This window comes from Mauremys reevesii, linkage group 1, assembly GCF_016161935.1.
Source record: "Mauremys reevesii isolate NIE-2019 linkage group 1, ASM1616193v1, whole genome shotgun sequence".
Lineage (NCBI taxonomy): Eukaryota > Metazoa > Chordata > Testudines > Geoemydidae > Mauremys > Mauremys reevesii.
Window position 1 is genome coordinate 314,897,238 of NC_052623.1, and position 17,370 is coordinate 314,914,607.

The following is a 17,370-nucleotide window of genomic DNA, read 5'->3' on the forward strand; positions in this document are numbered from 1 at the left end:
AATTGCTTGAAGTCTGTTTTGTCTCCTTTTTTTGCTCACATTATAAAAGTCAAGCAAACTGAGCATTCTGAAGTTGAGTGTCCCTCATCCAAACATGCCAGTCATCTGGTACATGTGTTGGGTGACAGAAACACTGCCGGACATGACACACAACTTTTAAAACCAGGCTTTCTATCCTTTGGTTTTGCCACCTCAAAACCAAAGATTTACAACTAACTTAAACTAATACTATTTAACAAACTACTAATTCTAGCTAAAAAATTATTAACTAGCTAACAAGGTAGAGGGCCAGAAGCTCCCTGGAGCATTTCCTCATCTGTTCAGCTGGTCATAGTTAGAAGGAACTGAGGTGGCTGGAGCGCCATGTCCCTTTTGTACCCTTTCCCTGGAACGGTTGACATTCACCGATGGGAGAGGCGAGGGAGGTATGTAACCGTGCCAATAGCTGCTGCTAACTAGGGTTTTACCATTCAGCTGCACCGGTTGGAGTATCTCATGAATGAGAATATGCATAGGACACTTAAAGAAGAAACACAAAATATTTCAATTAGAATATCCTGTTGTGGTGCCTCATGGGAGTTGTAGTTTGGTTTCCCTATGTCCCCATTCTCTTCGATGGGCTGGCACCCCTGTTAGGCTACATCTCCCATGATATACCATAGCCAGAGACTGAGGATGCAGATGGTTTCTTCACCATGAGGAGAGCTCACAGAGCATCATGAGAGATGAAGTCCAACCAAGGAGCTCAGTCTATAGAAGAAATTGGAAGCAATGAAGTTTCACGGCAGCATTTCCAAATTGAAATTATTATTTTTTGCTAAAACATTTTATTTTTCAATTTCTCACTGAAAAGTCAAAATTCTTCCCCTTATCTACCTTATAGCTACCTTAAGGTTTTAAACTTAAGGTAGATAGGGCAAGTTGTGAGAATTAATTGATCATGGTCATCCTTAGAAGGCAGCCTCAGTGGGTTAGTCAATCTGAAGACTACCTGAAATCAATTTTGTTTTCCGTACAAATAGTTTAACATATTTATGTACAAATAGAAACAGAAGTTGGGAACAACAATGCGGAAAAAAAATCTTTAAAAAATTATGTTATTTTATCAAATTATTATTTAGGAGGACTCAAAAGTGACAGTTCCACAAAGTGACATACTATAAATATATTCATATTTATGACAGTTTGCTATTAAAATTAATTTAATTCTGTAGCTTTGTTTCCCAATGTACTGCAGCTATTCTTTCTTGCAGTGTATTTACCCTGGAGATCCATTTTGTTCATGCTCTAGGGATGCTTTTATTGAAAATCAAGAGTATTTCATGCAGAAAGGATGGTGACAGAGCATGGAATCCTAAAGACCCAAAATAGATATTTCAACCAAGACATACTTTTTGTTTTGAGGCAGTAGATAAAAAGGAATTGTTTTCGTGAGAAAGAATCTTTTCTTCTAAATCTAACTACTATACAACTCTGTGATCCAAAACTATATTTGCAGCAAACATTTGCAAATTCCTGTAAAGATATTGGGTGAAATGCTGACCCACTGAAGATAGTGACAAAACTCACATTGTACCAGACGCTTGATTTTAACTCATTTTCTAAAACAGAATATTAGAAAAAATTCAGATGGTCAGAAACAGAAAAGCATATTACCAATTTGTTTTCATTAACAGTTATACACACTGTCATACAGCATTAATTTATGATTCTATATTTTTAAAGCTAGGGACAAGTAACAATGGCCTGAATCTCACAAAGTGCATTCTTCACACAAAATGAGCAGTGCACACCCAGCTCTCATATGCACCATCCGTGCACTAAAGATCACTGCTATGTCAGGAGCCAAGCTGCCAAGGACATGACCAGTGACCAGATGCCCTGACGACCAGTGGCATCAGAAGTCAGAAGCAGATGGGGAGCCTTTTAGAAGTAGATTCTGTCACGCTACTGGTAGTCACAAGCCAGCTAAACTCTTCAGGTTTTGTTGCTTGCTGAAAAAGGGATTAGAACCCTTGGTTTCTGATATTGTTGAAGCTAAGAGTTCTGTGCTGAGTAGTACTGAGCTCCCTTGAAGCCAACCGTTGAGGAGGGACTAAAGGAGCAAGACACAGAACCAAAGGAATGCAGTATGGCTTTTATCTCCTTCAGTCTCTGTACTATGGCCTCCTCCTGCTCCCAAACAAGTTATCTCCAGTGTAAGACCAGTCCTAGAGATTTCTCCAGGTATAATCTGGAAACCTGCAGCCAACCCAACTAACAGGCATTCAATCCTAAAGGTTGTTTTATGAAAGAGGGTTTAACACTAACCACTATGTGGTTTAGCAACCTACGTCCCATTTTCAAAATTGATTGAGACACTTTGGGCCAGACTTTTAAAGGTATTCAGGCACCTAAAGATGCAGACAGGTGCCTTTAAAAAACTGGCCTTTAGGAGCTTAAGTCACTCTTGAAAATGGGACTCTTGAAAATAGGACTTAAGAGCCTCTTAACTTTTTACTCCTTGTCTTTACTTTCTTTGTAAATATAATCTTCATCATCAATGGCAGATATAAAGGGGAAAATACAGTACTAAATTTTAATCCACAGACCAAAAAAATCACAGAAATTCACTTATTAAAATAAATTCAAAGAGTTCCATTGCACTGTAAAAATAAACAACAATTCACACAGAAAAAAGTATTTGAAAGGAATTAGCCTTTTGAAATAAGTAATTTGAGGAAATTCACAATGGGTAGTGAAACTATTTAATGCGTCTGTCAATTTTAAGCACAAGTGGATTTAGCAAGTATGGCATCCCACATGCACCACTTTTAGCATCAGAATTATTTTTCTAATTTAAAAAATTATATAAGTTTTGTCTGTCTGTCTAGGAACTTAACTAATCGTCATCACCACAGCATCTCAGAACCTCAAAATCATTAATAGATTTTATCTTCAAAACACCTCTCTGAGGGAGGGAGGTATTATTCCCATTTAACAGATAAAGGGAAATCAGGCACAGGGGTAAGACTGGTGATTTAACCAAGATCATTCAGGAAGCCTGTAGCTGAACCAGGAATTGAACAATAGGTCCTCTGAATTCCCCATCAGCTAGGTCATCTTTTCTACTCCTATGGCAACCTGTTCTTCTTCAAGCTATCCAAAATACTGCTGCCAAGATTATCTTCCTTTGCAAATGTTCTGACCAAGCTTCCATCCCAACCCCCCCATATTTCTCAACTCTGCAATGGCTGCCAACTTATTAGTATTATCTGTTATCAAATAGCTTTCAAAGAATTCCACAACTCTGCTCCTGCCTATCTTTGCACTTATTCCCACCTGCTTTTTAATACTAAATTTTTTCTCCTCCTGTCTCCTTTTCCTACTCGTGTATCTCTTACTGCATACTGCCTTTCAGCCCAGAACAAACTTCCAATTTATAGAATCACAGATTCTTAGGACTCGAAAATGACCTCAAGAGGTCATTGAGTCCAGTCCCCTGCACTCTTGGCAGGACTAAGTATTATGTAGACCAGAGATTCTCAAACTTTAGTAACTCGAGGACCCCCATTTTGATTTAAAAATTTGGGGGGACTTCCCGCGCCCCCCCGCTCAGCCCTCACTCCATCTCTTCCCCCAAGGGCCCCACCCCTGCCCCAACTCTTCCCACGCCCCCCCCGCTCACACCATCCCCCCCGCCTCCATTGCTTGCTCTCCCCCATCACCAGGCTGTGGCAGGGGGTTGGGGTGCAGGAGGGGATGTGGGGTGCAGGCTCTGGGAGGGAGTTTGGGTACAGTAGGGGGTTGGGGTGCAGAAGGGAGTGCAAGGTGCAGGCTCTGGGAGGGAATCTGGATGTGGGAGAGGGCTGGGGCAGGAGGTGTGTGGGCTCCAGCTGGGAGGTGCTTACCTCAGGCGGCCACAGTTCCCAGCCAATGGGAGCTGTGGAGTTGGTGCTCAGGGCGGAGGCAGCGTGCAGAGACCCCCTGCGCCCCTGACATGCTGGCCACTTCCGGGAGTGGCGCAGAGCCAGGGCAGGTAGGGAGCCCTGCCTTAGCCCCGCTGCACCGCTGGACTTTTAGCGCCTCAAATCTCCATGTTTGGCTTCAGTAGCCTCCAGGAGATAGAGAGAGGGGGAGTAATTGAGGGAGGGGAAGGACTTGATCCACGGACCCCAGTTTGAGAAATGCTGATCTAGACCATCTCTGGCAGGTTTTTGTCTAACCTGCTCTTAAAAATCTCCAAATGATGCAGATTTCACAACCTCCCTAGGCAATTTATTCCAGTGTTTAACAACCCTGACAGTTAGGAAGTTCTTCCTAATGTCCAATCTAAACAGCTCTTGTTGCAATTTAAGCCCATTGCTGCTTCTCCTATCCTCAGAGGTTAAGGAGAACAATTATTCTCCCTCCTCCTTGTAACCTTTTATGTACTTGAAAACTGTGAGAATGTCCCCTCTCAGTCTTCTTTTCTCCAGACTAAACAATCCAATTTTTTTTTAATCTTCCCTCATAGGTCAGGATTTCTAGACCTTTAATAATGTGTGTTGCTCTTCTCTGGACTTTCTCGAATTTGTCCACAACTTTCTTGAAATGTAGTACCAGGAACTGGACACAATATTCCAGTTGAGGCCTAATCAGCACAGAGTAGAGCGGAAGAATTACTTCTTGTGTCTTTCTTACAACACTTCTGCCAATACACCTCAGAATTATGTTAACTTTTTTTTGCAATGTATGCTAAGCCCTCCCTTTTCTCCAAATTGCTTCTGAAAACACTTTTGTTCTGTTAAGCCTAGCAGTAATACCCAGGACACTTAACTGTATCACACCCACTGACATCTTTAGATTGTAGACTCTTTGGGACAAAGCTTTTATTTTTGCTTCATATTCTATTGCCATGTACAGTTACAGGATTATAAACACCTTCAAAAAGACCTTTTTCATGTAGATATTTGCAAACAGACAGTAACTATCCTTACTACTGTCTGTGGCAGACCTGTGTCTTTATGCCAATCAAGAGAGGTCACGCAAATTAACTAACAAAGTATATTTATAGACATGGTACATTTATCCTTCAAACTGATTTTGTTTGTTTTTAATGTTCTGTAACATTGTTATTTTAGTGTAGTTTTTGGTGTGGAATAGTTATGATATTGTATGCTCACAAGTTTTTTAAACGAAAGGATCACTTTTTCTGAACAGGTTTCAGAGTGGTAGCCGTGTTAGTCTGTATCAGCAAAAAGAATGAGGAGTACTTGTGGCATCTTCGAGACTAACAAATTTATTTGAGAATAAGCTTTCATGGGCTAAAGCCCACTTTATCAGATGCATGCAGTGGAAAATACAGTAGGAAGATTTATATATATAACACACACATACAGAGAACATGAAAAAAATGGGTGTTGCCATACCAACTCTAATGAGAGTATGGCTATTCTTTCGGCAATAGCCCTGAACACTTTTTTCTGAACAAAATACTGAAGCCAATTTCACTGTTTCTTACCTTATTTATAACTTTCCTTCTTAAAAACCTTTGAAGCAAGCCATGGATTGGTTCCCCATCCCACCTTAGTTGAACCCAGCGGAAATGTTGCTGAACCAACAAGTCAGAGCCTTGGAGATGAGATTTTGCAATTGTCCCCATTAGAAAGCAGTTCTCATGAAAGTAATATGCATCAGGCACACCATTTGCTAAAAATGAACCAAAAGGCATTTTACTGCAATAATCAAAGCTTTCCTACAATCTACATAAGTGATTGTTAAAAGCAAGCAGCATTATATTTGTTTCTAATAAATGCAATTAAATTATAAATAAAAAATAACTAACATTTCTCACATGCAGTTGAGAACAGATAGTTTGAAATTATATATAAAACCAACAAAACTATAGAAATCTTAATCCTCTAAATAAACTCTCCACACATTATCTATTATGTTAAAACTGTATCATTATAATAAAATATTTCTCTACCCAACTTTGATTTTAATACCTTTTTGAAAAGTGCAAGGATTTTCAGAACCACGATTCTCAAGAGGTGCCAGAAAGTCTCCCAGTAAATCAAATAATGAAGCTTTTTCCAGATTCTCTAAAATCACAATGGTTTTCTTGCTCACAGAAAGCTGTTTCACTGGGACCAGACAAGCTGTAACAAAAAGAACCCATTAATATATGCTTGTGCAAATCTCTTTTTATTTACAAATATTACATTTAGCATTAACATGCTGCTTGAGAAACTTTTTTTTATTTTTGCCTTTTAAAATTATGGGAAAAATAGTACAAATTGAATGGATTATGCAACATTTAATGTTCAAAAACAAAAGAGAAATACCAAACAGCAGGGAAAAAAATCATACTACATAGTAAGAAAAGAATGGTTTTTGAAGTTATTATCTAAAGAAAGAATCCTAAAATGGACACCATTTCATCTTCACATTTACTACAAACTTCAGTATCCTAATACAATGATCCCTGTTTCAGAGGTAGAGAAGAAAAGATGGTGAGCCAAGAAGATCTCTAGGAATGTGCTTGTTCCTACTCGTTTTGGCACACTGCAAAGCCTACACCAGCATACAAGGCAGTGATGTAAAGGTCATTCCAGATTCATAAGACACTCTTTCCCCCCCCCATTGTGTTAGCTTGCCTTCCCTGAACTGATTCATGGGGACACTACCCTCTCTGCATTCTAATTCCTCCTCAAGACCCACCTCTTATGTGTTGCCTATAGGAAACCAGCAATTAATGATAGCTAGGTTGAGGCATAGTTGGGGATAGTTGCCTCTTTATCTATAATGTCCAAAAAACTGCAAATGTATATAAAAATTGTATACATGTGATTATATTCAACCCTCCATCTTGACTAATCTTGGTTTGCCATTTGTTTTCTTAGACCATAAATTCTTCAGGGCAAAGACACACACACACACACACACACACACACACACACACACTATATATTACCCCATATATATATAGGGTAATATATATATATAGGGTACCTAGCAGAATGGTACCATACTCTGATTGAGGAATCTGTGTGCCACTGCAATATAAACAATAAAACAACAAATTGTCTAAGGTTGAATTTCATCTGCCATTGTGTTACCTACTGACCTAACTTTGTTAGGCCATTTTGAGGTTTCTCACAATCTTTAGTCTTGTCTAACCTAAATAATTGTGTCAAGCACAATTTTGCTACTTCACCATTTGTTCTTTTTCTTCTTTTCAGATCATTAGTAAATTAGTAAAGTCAAATCAGTCCTAGTACAGGTCCTTGGAACTTTCTACTATTAACCTATTTCCATGTTGAAAATTAATCATTTATCCCTTAACTTCGTACTTCATCTCTTAAACAGCTGCTAATTCATGACATATGGCTAGTCTTTTGGCTATGTATTTTTAACTAGCTTCCACTTTCCCAAACTGCCTTTCGTAAAGTTGGGATGATCCCTCCGATGAGCTAAGTTCCCTCTAAGCTGTGCAGCTGCACAGCTACCTATTTAGTGCCGCGCAGGTGCTCAGGGCTGAGGCAGGGAAAGGTGCCTGTCCCCAAGCCCTAGACCTGCCACGGTGCCCCTCCCTCTTCCTCGGCTCCGACCCAGCCTAGCCCGGGACCTGCTGCGGCTGGGGGACAGGTGCCTCTCCCCATCCCCAGTCTGGCCCCGAACCTGCCGTGGCCAGGGGACAGGCGCCTCTCCCCATCCCCAGTCCGGCCCCGAACCTGCCGTGGCCAGGCGCCTCTCCCCATTCCCAGTCTGGCCCCAAACCTGCTGCGGCTGGGGGACAGGCACCTCTCCCCATTCCCAGTCTGGCCCCAAACCTGCTGCGGCTGGGGGACAGGCACCTCTCCCCCGCAGCCCAGGTGCTGCTGCAGTGAGAGAGCTGGAGGGGAGCCCTCTCTCCCCACCATAGCCCTGGGGAACCCCACTGCACCCCAAACCCCTCATTCCCAGACCCACTACTCTAGAGCCTGCACCCCCAGCTGGAGCTCTCACCCCCTGCACCTCAACCCTCTGCCCCAGCCCTGAGCCCCTCATCCCCGGCCCCACCCGAGAGCCTGCACCCCCAGCCAGAGCCCTCACCCCCGCACACACCTACCAACCCTCTGCCTGTGTCACACATCACCTCCATACCGAAGCACATAACAAAATACATTCTGCACATGGGTGAGAAAAATTAGAGGGAACACTGAGCATGAGGACAGTGTGTGTGACTTAACCTTAACAACAATCATAACTTGAAATGTTTCTCCTCTGATATAGTCCATGTTTTCAAATGTACTTGTTTATCACCTTCACAACATTATTCACTTAATATATTGCATTGATTCCACCTCTGTTCAAATCCCCATGCCTTAATCTCTTCTCACTGCAACTGCTCTCTTTATAGCCTTTCTGAATTCTAGCTCTCCCGGGTGCAGCATGTGTGGAAGGTTTCTATCCATAATTACACCATCCCCATCTTCAAACAATTCCACTGGCTCCCCAATAATATCAAGCATCAGTTCAAAATTGTCCCCTTGTTTTAAAATTCCATAAACTCACTCCACCCAATAGCACAGGTCAAGTCTCTCTCTAATCCCCAAACCCACTTACTCCAGCCTCCTATGCCTCTCCATGCAATCTGGTTACGGTTGGCACAAGTTTCATCTTTCTTTGCAGTTGCTGCACTGTGAGATAGCATTTCTTTATCTCCAATTCACCATCACTTCTCTTTGTGTGTTAAACGCTACTGTATTATTTGTAGTGACTTTGCAAAATGCTTTTGGATAATATTTACATAGGTGTGGGAATAAGCGGTGTGGGGAGTGCTGCAGCACCCCCAGGTTTTATGTGGGACTCCGCTGCTGGCACCCGCACAATGCAGGGTCCTGGCTGCCGGCCCTGCTCCGGGGGCTCTGCTTGCAGGATCCTGGCTGCCAAACCTGCATCCAGAAGCTCTGCTCCTGGACCCATGCCCGCCCCCAGCTGTGGCCCCAGCCTCAGCCCCTTATCTCTGTCTGGATCCCCCCGCTCCTGGAGACACAGCCCTGCTCCTGGCCCCAGCTCGGGGTGGGGGATGGACAGGGGTAAGGGGGCTGGCTTTCAGCACCCCCACTATTAAAAGTGTTCCAGTGCCACTGACTATTTATATGAAAGACATTATATAAAAATATCCTATGTATTTTACTGCATAATGTTAAACCAACTATCCTTTTGTACAACGATAATAATGTATTTTCTATGAGGACAAAATGTATACATTTTATCAATTTATTAAATTTACCTTTCTCACATATATGTTTTACCAGTTTTGATAAGAGCTGTGACGGTGCTCAGAAATTATCTGACACTGTGGCCATGGCAATTAAGGCACTGGTTCTTACCTTTATGTATAATTATTCACATGAGTTATTGGGAATAAGTTCATACATAACAGCATGATCTAATACTCAAATCCTGTACAAAATGTGAAGAACTGCATTCATGACAAAATCTCAATTAGGTATGAGCATAAGAACACAGAAAATAAGAACAGCTATACTGGGTCAGCCCTAAGGTTCATCTAGCCAAGTATCCTGTCTTCCAACAGTGGCCATTACCAGGTGCCCCAGAGGGAATGAACAGAACAGGTAATCATCAAGTGATCCATTCCCAGCTTTTGGCAAACAGAGGCTAGGGACACCATCCCTGCCCATCCTGGCTAATAGACACTGATAGACCTAACCTCCATACATTTATCTAGTTCTTTTTTTAACCCTGTTATAGTCTTGGCCTTACAACATCCTCTGGCAAGGGGTTCGACAGGTTGACTGTCTGTTGTGCGAAAAAATACTTCTGTTTGTTTGTTTTAAACTTGCTGCCTATTAATTTCATTTGGTGACCCCTAGTTCTTATGAGGAGGAGTAATAACACTTCCTTATTTACCTTCTCTACCCCAGTCATGATTTTATAGACCTCTATCATATCCCCCCTTAGTTGTCTCTTTTCCAAGCTGAAAAGTCCCAAGCTTATTCATCTCTGCTCATATGGCAGACGTTCCATACCCTTAATAATTTTTGTTGCCCTTTTCTGAACCTTTTCCAATTCCAATATACCTTTTTTGAGATGGGGCAACCACATCTGCATGCAGTATTCAAGATGTGGGTGTACCACGAACTTATATAGAGGCAATATATTTTCTCTTTTACTATCAATCCCTTTCTTAATGATTCCCAACATTCTATTAGCTATTTTGACTACCAGAGAATGAAGCACAAATGATAAATCACAAAAAAGCTGTGTATTTTAAAACAAAGGTTCTGCTTAAGAATTCAGCTTATGTTTGTCTGTATGAGTTCCCAAAATTTCTCAACCCAATAGGAATCTCAAGAACCCATCCTCAGCTATTACTTTTTTTTTTAAATAAAGTGATAATGGGCCAGATTCCCAGCTTGTGTAAATCATCACATCTCTGCCAATATAAATATAAAAAAGCCCATTAAAATGCAGTGTTATGCTAGCACTTAAATCAGAAAAAAAAATAGAAAAAAAAAGTTACCCATTTCATGTCAATTTTATTTATTTTAGAACCCTATCCTGTTAAATTTAGTCAGTGACAGTAGCAACCAGCAGTTTGCCCCAGTCTCATCAATAATATTGTACCAACACCTGCCTTCTCATCAAACTAGGAAGGCTATAAGATTCTATCCACAGAAATATGATGACCTGGGGAAAAAAAAATTTAACTAGCCTAAATGTTAAATGTATTCTCTCTTTTCTTTACTATTTCTTGATTCTTCCCCAATTTTTTTGTCTATTCCATTTTCTTTTTCTCACTGTTTCTCTCTTTTTTACAGATAAAAACAAAACAAAACAAGAAATCTTACAAGGCAGAGCAGAATCACATTGTGTGTCTGCTCTATCCCCCTTTCCCCCCCACATTCAGTTCCTCTTCTATGCTCTCCCTTCCTTAGTTTTTCCTCCCAGTTTTTTTTTTACCAAGTGTGGTGTTAGTCCATCCTGCCTTCCTTATCAGCTTTCATTACTTAGCCATCTCTCTTTTTTATTCTTCTTTACTGGTCATCCCAAAATTATAGTTAGGGCATGCTGACCAGAACCATTTCAAGAATAAGTATGTTGCTCCAAACTATATGTTGTGGGATATTTCAATCCTTGTATAACTGTTTATCGTTGTTTTAAAAAGTGGTTCACATTACACTAGCAACAGGAATTTAACTTTGGTCTGTAGCAATAAGACAAAATACACATGGATTGATGCCTACAGTTAGGCACTTAAATCCACATTTAAAATGTCTAAAGAACAGGCCTGATTTTCAGAAGTGCTGAAAATCCATTGCTCTTACTGACATTTGAAACTTTTAGCCACAGTGAAGAGAAGTATTTATAATACTGGACAGATTAAAGAAGGTGTATGCAGTGAAAGCGCTCTTAAGGTGAAATAATGTTGTGTTAACATAATACTATTCTAGTATTCCAAATACAGATGTGTTTGTATGCTGTTAAATGTAATACCATGGAAAACTGGACAATACGATTAGTTCAATATTTAACACACTACCTACCAATCAGAAAAAGATAATATTTAAGCAATAAATAATGAAGTATAAAAAAAATCTGGGTTTTCAAAAAAGGCTATGTAGAACAAACAAATAAAAAACCCACTGATTTAAAAAGGAGTAAAAGTGATCCTATAGAAATGGCTCACTACATTTATCCAGGTCTCCCGGAATTGGAGACATTCATTGATATGGACTCTCACACAATCTGAAGCCTATTGTTTTAATAAACTGAAGTTGAAAAATGGCATTCTTCTAATGGCTGTGGTGAAAAATTCCAGTAGACAGTAAAAGTACAAATAAGTTCAAAACTTAAGAAATGGATAAGTAGAATAACTCTAGCTAATATTCTATTTAGGATCATCAGTATTTGTTTTTTCTTTAATCCAGTTTATTGGATCTCTCTCTCTATAATTGCCTTGTTTTTTCGAGAAAATAATACCTGCAATGCTATTTTTTCAACTTCTTTACAGAATTTTTTAAAACTAGTTTTCATTGCTTGTGAAAGATGCTGACAGCTCTGGAGAATAAAGTGCTGTATTCAGCCAGCAGGCATGATAAAGTAGCAATGTTCTTATATTTTTGGTTCAACATTTCTGAACCTTGGAAATCAAGTGAAATGTTCACTAACATAAGGAAACATGAAAGCGGACAGGAGAAAAAACATTAAGAATCCATTAATGTAAAAGACATAAAGTTTCCACAAAGCTCATTTCTGGACTGCCATCTTTAGCACTAGTTCACTTGAGACCCTTGTTTCCTTCTCCAGAATTTGTGAGATTTTCAGAACTCTATTAAAAATATGCCATAGGCTATACAGCGTGCTTTAATGTTTCTTCCAAAAGCATCTTTAGAAGTAGCCTTCTACATATCAAAATAGATCTGCTGAAATAATCTTACCATTATGGATGAATAATTCTGCAAGCTGCTCCTTGGAGAAATCAGCATCCACTTCAACTTTAACAATTTCACAGGTGAATCCAGCAGCCATTTGCTTCTTCTGTGTTGAAAATTCACAGGTTTAGGGAAGCTTTACATGCTCTTTCTAGAATTATTTATTTTGTATGCTTGTTTAATACCTTCATACAGAGCGCTATCTGATGTGCTATGTAGTCTTGCAAACTTCCTTCTGGACCATGAAAGATGACATTACGATATTGTTCAACCTACACATAAACAAAGTAAACTTTACATGAATATTCATAGACCTGGATATTTTTAATCCAAAACAAAACAAAACAACCAAAAAGCAAGGGGTTGGGTATATGTGGAATTTTCCACTTCACAATCATGAAATTTATGCGCCTTATAATACAGTGGTCTACATGTGCAGTATTTGTGTTGCAGCTTTTAAAGAGAGATTTTAAAATAGAAATAACATGGGATTGTTCTTAATTTACAAAGCTATGCAAAAACATTCTTTTGTCCCATCAATGGTTGAATTTGACAAACACAGACAATAGGGACAGGTTACAGTTAACAATCAAATCCAATGACACAGAGTGGGCAGAACTTACAAGAGAACCCTTCAAACCCAAATTATTCTATAAAAACCATCAACATTTAAGTTTTTGCCACATTTAAGTTGAGGCAAAAACTACTCCTCACGCTCTAAATATATAATTTATGCTAACAATATAGGAACTCAGTGTCATAATATTTAGAACCTGTTTGGCTAAATTGATTTAATTTGACCTCTTGGATTATAAAAAGCAGACTGAAGAGGCAAAGAGATACTTGCTCTACAAGTGTGAAAAGTAAACCAAATATCCCACCATTCATATTTAAAGGTAGCTGCTTTGGGTTTACTACCTATTATCTAAATTCATCAGTCTCTCATTTAAAAACAGGACATTTTTATTCAGTGTATAACCATCTTGCTACTTTTATATAACTATTGGCAGGGAACAGCTAACAGTGGCCACTGAGAGCTGCCAGCGGATTACCCTGATGGGTCACGTGCTGAAGGTTGCTGACCCCTGGTCCATATTATTATAATGCACACATTTTAAAAAAATATTTCCAGTTCTCTGTGATGATTTTACTTCAACATGTTTTAAGTTTTTTTAACTGAATGACATTGCTACAGCTTTACCTCTAATTGAAACTCAGAAATGCACTGTCTAATGTTCTGGAGAACTCAAACCCATTTCAAATCAAAATTACTTGTGGGCCTTCACTTTGTAAAATGATATTAGCGTAGTGCTCATGTGTAATTAACTGTCAAGGGAGCACAGTTAAACTACTGGGTAATTGTCAGACTCCTGCAAACAGCTGAGATCTAAGGCACACATTGTTTATCTAATTTACCAGCAGAGGGCTCTGGAGGTTTTTTTTTTACGTGGGTTTTAATTATGTTTAAACTGGCTCTATCGCTATGAAAACAATGACGTCCAAAAGCTAATTTACCCATATTTGCTTTCTCATCAGTTTTCATACACCAAATAACTTATGTAACGAAAAATTATTTTTTTTTATCCAAATAAAGCTGCTGCTCAGTAAGGAATAGGGTTGGTTTCTTTAATAATGGTTGATATGAACCAACTTATTTTAATTTTGTTTCCTCTTTAAAGCTGCTAATAATCACCTGCATATTACATTTCAATAAATAATTCATCAATCAACTGGTAGCTAGTAAAAATGAATTTAATGACTTCATTTCCATGCTTGCAATTTATTTTTTATATGACAGAAAAATGTCCTTTTGAAAAGAGAAAACATTTTTTTAAGTGTTGTCCATACAGTCCATGCTGGAGTTTTAAAAATATCTTTTAACTAAAATACTACTACTCCCCGGCATACCTTCCTCCCCCTATCCCCCACAAAGGCAAATCAGAACAGTCCTGTGAATCCTAAAAAGGTGCACGGAAATTATAAAGTGGAAAAATGTCAACATATCAGACTGTCAGGTTTTTTGATGTCCAGAGAACAAGTTAGGGCCATTTTGAAAGAAATAATGAGTTACATAGTTTTTCCTGAACCAAAGGATTGATTAATTCAGTTGAACATCTCATACTTTTCAGCCAAACATTAACTTCATCTTATCAGAAATCTCAGGCATCCCACTTCACAGTAATATAATCTATACCTTACCATATGTACTGCACTAAACAAAAACAAACAAAATACCAGCATTAAAAGATAGCTACCTTTTCCGTAACTGGTGTTGCTCATGTCCATTCCATATTAGGTGTGCGTGCTCGCCACATGCACCATGCCAGAAGTTTTTCTCTTAGCAGTATCCAATGGGGACCAGTTCTGGCACCCTCTGGAGTGGCGCCCGCATGGCGTGGTATAAGGGGCGCCACTGGCTCCCCCCACCCTCAGTTCCTTCTTGCCGGAAACTCTGACAGTGGGGAAGGAGGGCGAGTTGTGGAATGGACATGAGGAACATATCTTGAAGAACACCAGTTACAGAAAAGGTAACTGTCTTTTCTTCTTCTAGTGCTTGCTCATGTCCATTCCATATTAGGTGACTCCAAAGCAATACCCATGGAGGTGGGTAGGAGTTCACAGACGTGTAGATTGCAACACAGCTCTGCCGAACCCAGTGTCGTCCCTGGCCTGCTGAGTGATGGCATAATGGACCATGAACATGTGGAGAGAGAACCACATTGCGGCTCTACAGATATCCTGGATAGGGATGTGCGCCAGGAAGGCCGCTGAAGACGTTTGTGCTCTAGTTGAGTGGGCTTTGATAATTGGCAGCAGTGGAACCCCCGCCAGGTCTAACACAAGGTAAACCAATTGGAAATCCTCTGTGAGGACACCAGAAGGCCCTTCATCCTATCCGCTGTAGCGATGAAGAGCTGAGTTGATTTATTAATGTATTAATATGAAATGCCCTCGGGGCATGGAATATACTTGTACCGCATTGCTAATGAAGACCTGTCATAAATAGTTAGTTAAGGGTTAAGTTTCCACCTGTAAAGGGTTAACACATAGTACCTGGTGAACATCTGACCTGAGGACCAATCAGGGAAGAGAATTTAAAATTCCTAGGAGGAAACTTTCTATCTCTCTTCTGGTGTGTGTTGTTCTTAGCCGTTTGGAGTTACAAGGGTCCAGATGTTTAATCAAGTCTTCTGCAAGTTTCCATCTTTCTGAACTAATTTCTTCTAGTCAAGATAGTGAGTATTAGAAAGGTACTTTGGGTCCTCATCTAATAATCCTATGTTTGCAATTCTGTGTGTTTGTTATTGATTATTCTTAATTCTGCCTGTATTGTTTGTACTGAGAAGGAGAGAAGATTCTCTCCAGAAATTAGTAAGGTTATACCCTATGAATGTCCAGCTTGGATTCATAGAGATTGTGCGTTTTCTTGTTTTTCTTTTAATAAATTCTTTCTATAAAGATTTGATTAAATCCCTGCTACTGTGGATACAGGAGAAGGAAGCTAAGAGACTCTCTCTCGGTGGTGAGACAGGCTTATCTCTGGGCAGAGAAGGGAGGGGGGAGAAGGGAAGGTTTCTCCCTCTGTGAGTTGATCTGTGTTTCCCCAGGGAACGTCTTGGGAAAGAGGAGGGGGGAAAACAGGGGTGTCCCAGCCCACGTAAATTGACCGGGTGGTGGCAGCAAAAAGGAGACCTACCCTAGGATTTTAGGGTGGGAGGATACATGCTGGTCCTCAACTTGAAACCCCCCAGTTTCAAGTGAGGGTGAGACCATGACAAGACCGTATCACAGATGCAAACCTATTACTTATTATTTGTGTAGCATAAGCACCTAGCATACTGATTTTCAAATGGGTATGAAGACAAGGTCTCTAACACAAGGAGCTCACCATTTAAACAAAGTACAAATGAAAGAAGAGGGATTAGGCAGATGCAATGGAAATCAATGTTTATGAACAATGGAAATGAGCATGGTTCTTGTGAGTTCCTTGATTTTTGTTTGGAAATCGTTTGAAGTCTCTGTATGCTCTTCATTGCAAAGGTCTTTTGGAAGAATGGAAAATTTCTTTCTCTCTCTTTCTCTTAGCAGCATCTCCCACAATTCTTGATGACATCTGGGCTGCTCTCCACTTTCTGCAGCTCATGAAGACAGATCAGAGTTTGGAGCTGCATGGTGTAGCCATGCTCTCTCAGCTCCTGCTTGCTTCCAAATGAGTTATTCCCAAACTGTAAAACCTATATAACATTAACAAATCTTACAGAGATAATGAAATAACTATGTACAGTAGACAAAGGAAGACAGTCATATGGTAATGACTCCACTTAATATCTGACCCTGGACTTATAAGCCATCCATGTTGGGTAGAAATGTGAGAAACGCTGTTAGAAGAAAGGAAATTAATAATAAGAAATATTCCATTCTGCAGCCCAGCATCTCCCACTTTTCTTGACATCTGGGAAGTAGTGAACAACGAACAGAGGTTGAGAGGGTTAAGAAAAGGGCAGAAAAAAGGGAAACGGTATCCCTCCTACCAATAATATTTTCTGAAAGGGCTAAATCATTTGCAGGCCATCGCCTGTAGCACATTCCTGCCAAAGGAAGCTTCTGTAGTGGATGGGAAGTCCACCTTGTAGGGCTTGATAAAGATGGTAGCACTTGATCAGGTGGCCACCTTGCAATTTCTACTGAGGATACATTAGCTTTTTCTGCTCACAAGGTCTCCAAGGATTGTGTGGAGTGTGCCCATACCTCTTCTGAAACCAGAATCTCCAGTGCCTTGTACACTTCCACAATACATAGTCTAATCCAGGGGCCGGCAACCTTTCAGAAGTGGTGTGCCGAGTCTTCATTTATTCACTCTAATTTAAGGTTTCTCGTGCCAGTAATACATTTTAACGTTTTTAGAAGGTCTCTTTCTGTAAGTCTATAATATATAACTAAACTATTGTATGTAAAGTAAATA

At 39.9% G+C, this 17,370-nt stretch overlaps 1 protein-coding gene across 1 annotated transcript in view; it reads right to left on the bottom strand.

The window, feature by feature from the left end:
• The window catches only part of CTTNBP2 (cortactin binding protein 2), a 184,206-nt gene that overhangs the window by 30,947 nt on the left and 135,889 nt on the right, over positions 1–17,370 (bottom strand). Inside the window, 4 exon segments of the mRNA XM_039508739.1 lie at positions 5,483–5,670; positions 5,970–6,122; positions 12,414–12,513; positions 12,593–12,679. Coding sequence (XP_039364673.1) covers positions 5,483–5,670; positions 5,970–6,122; positions 12,414–12,513; positions 12,593–12,679 — 528 coding nt within the window.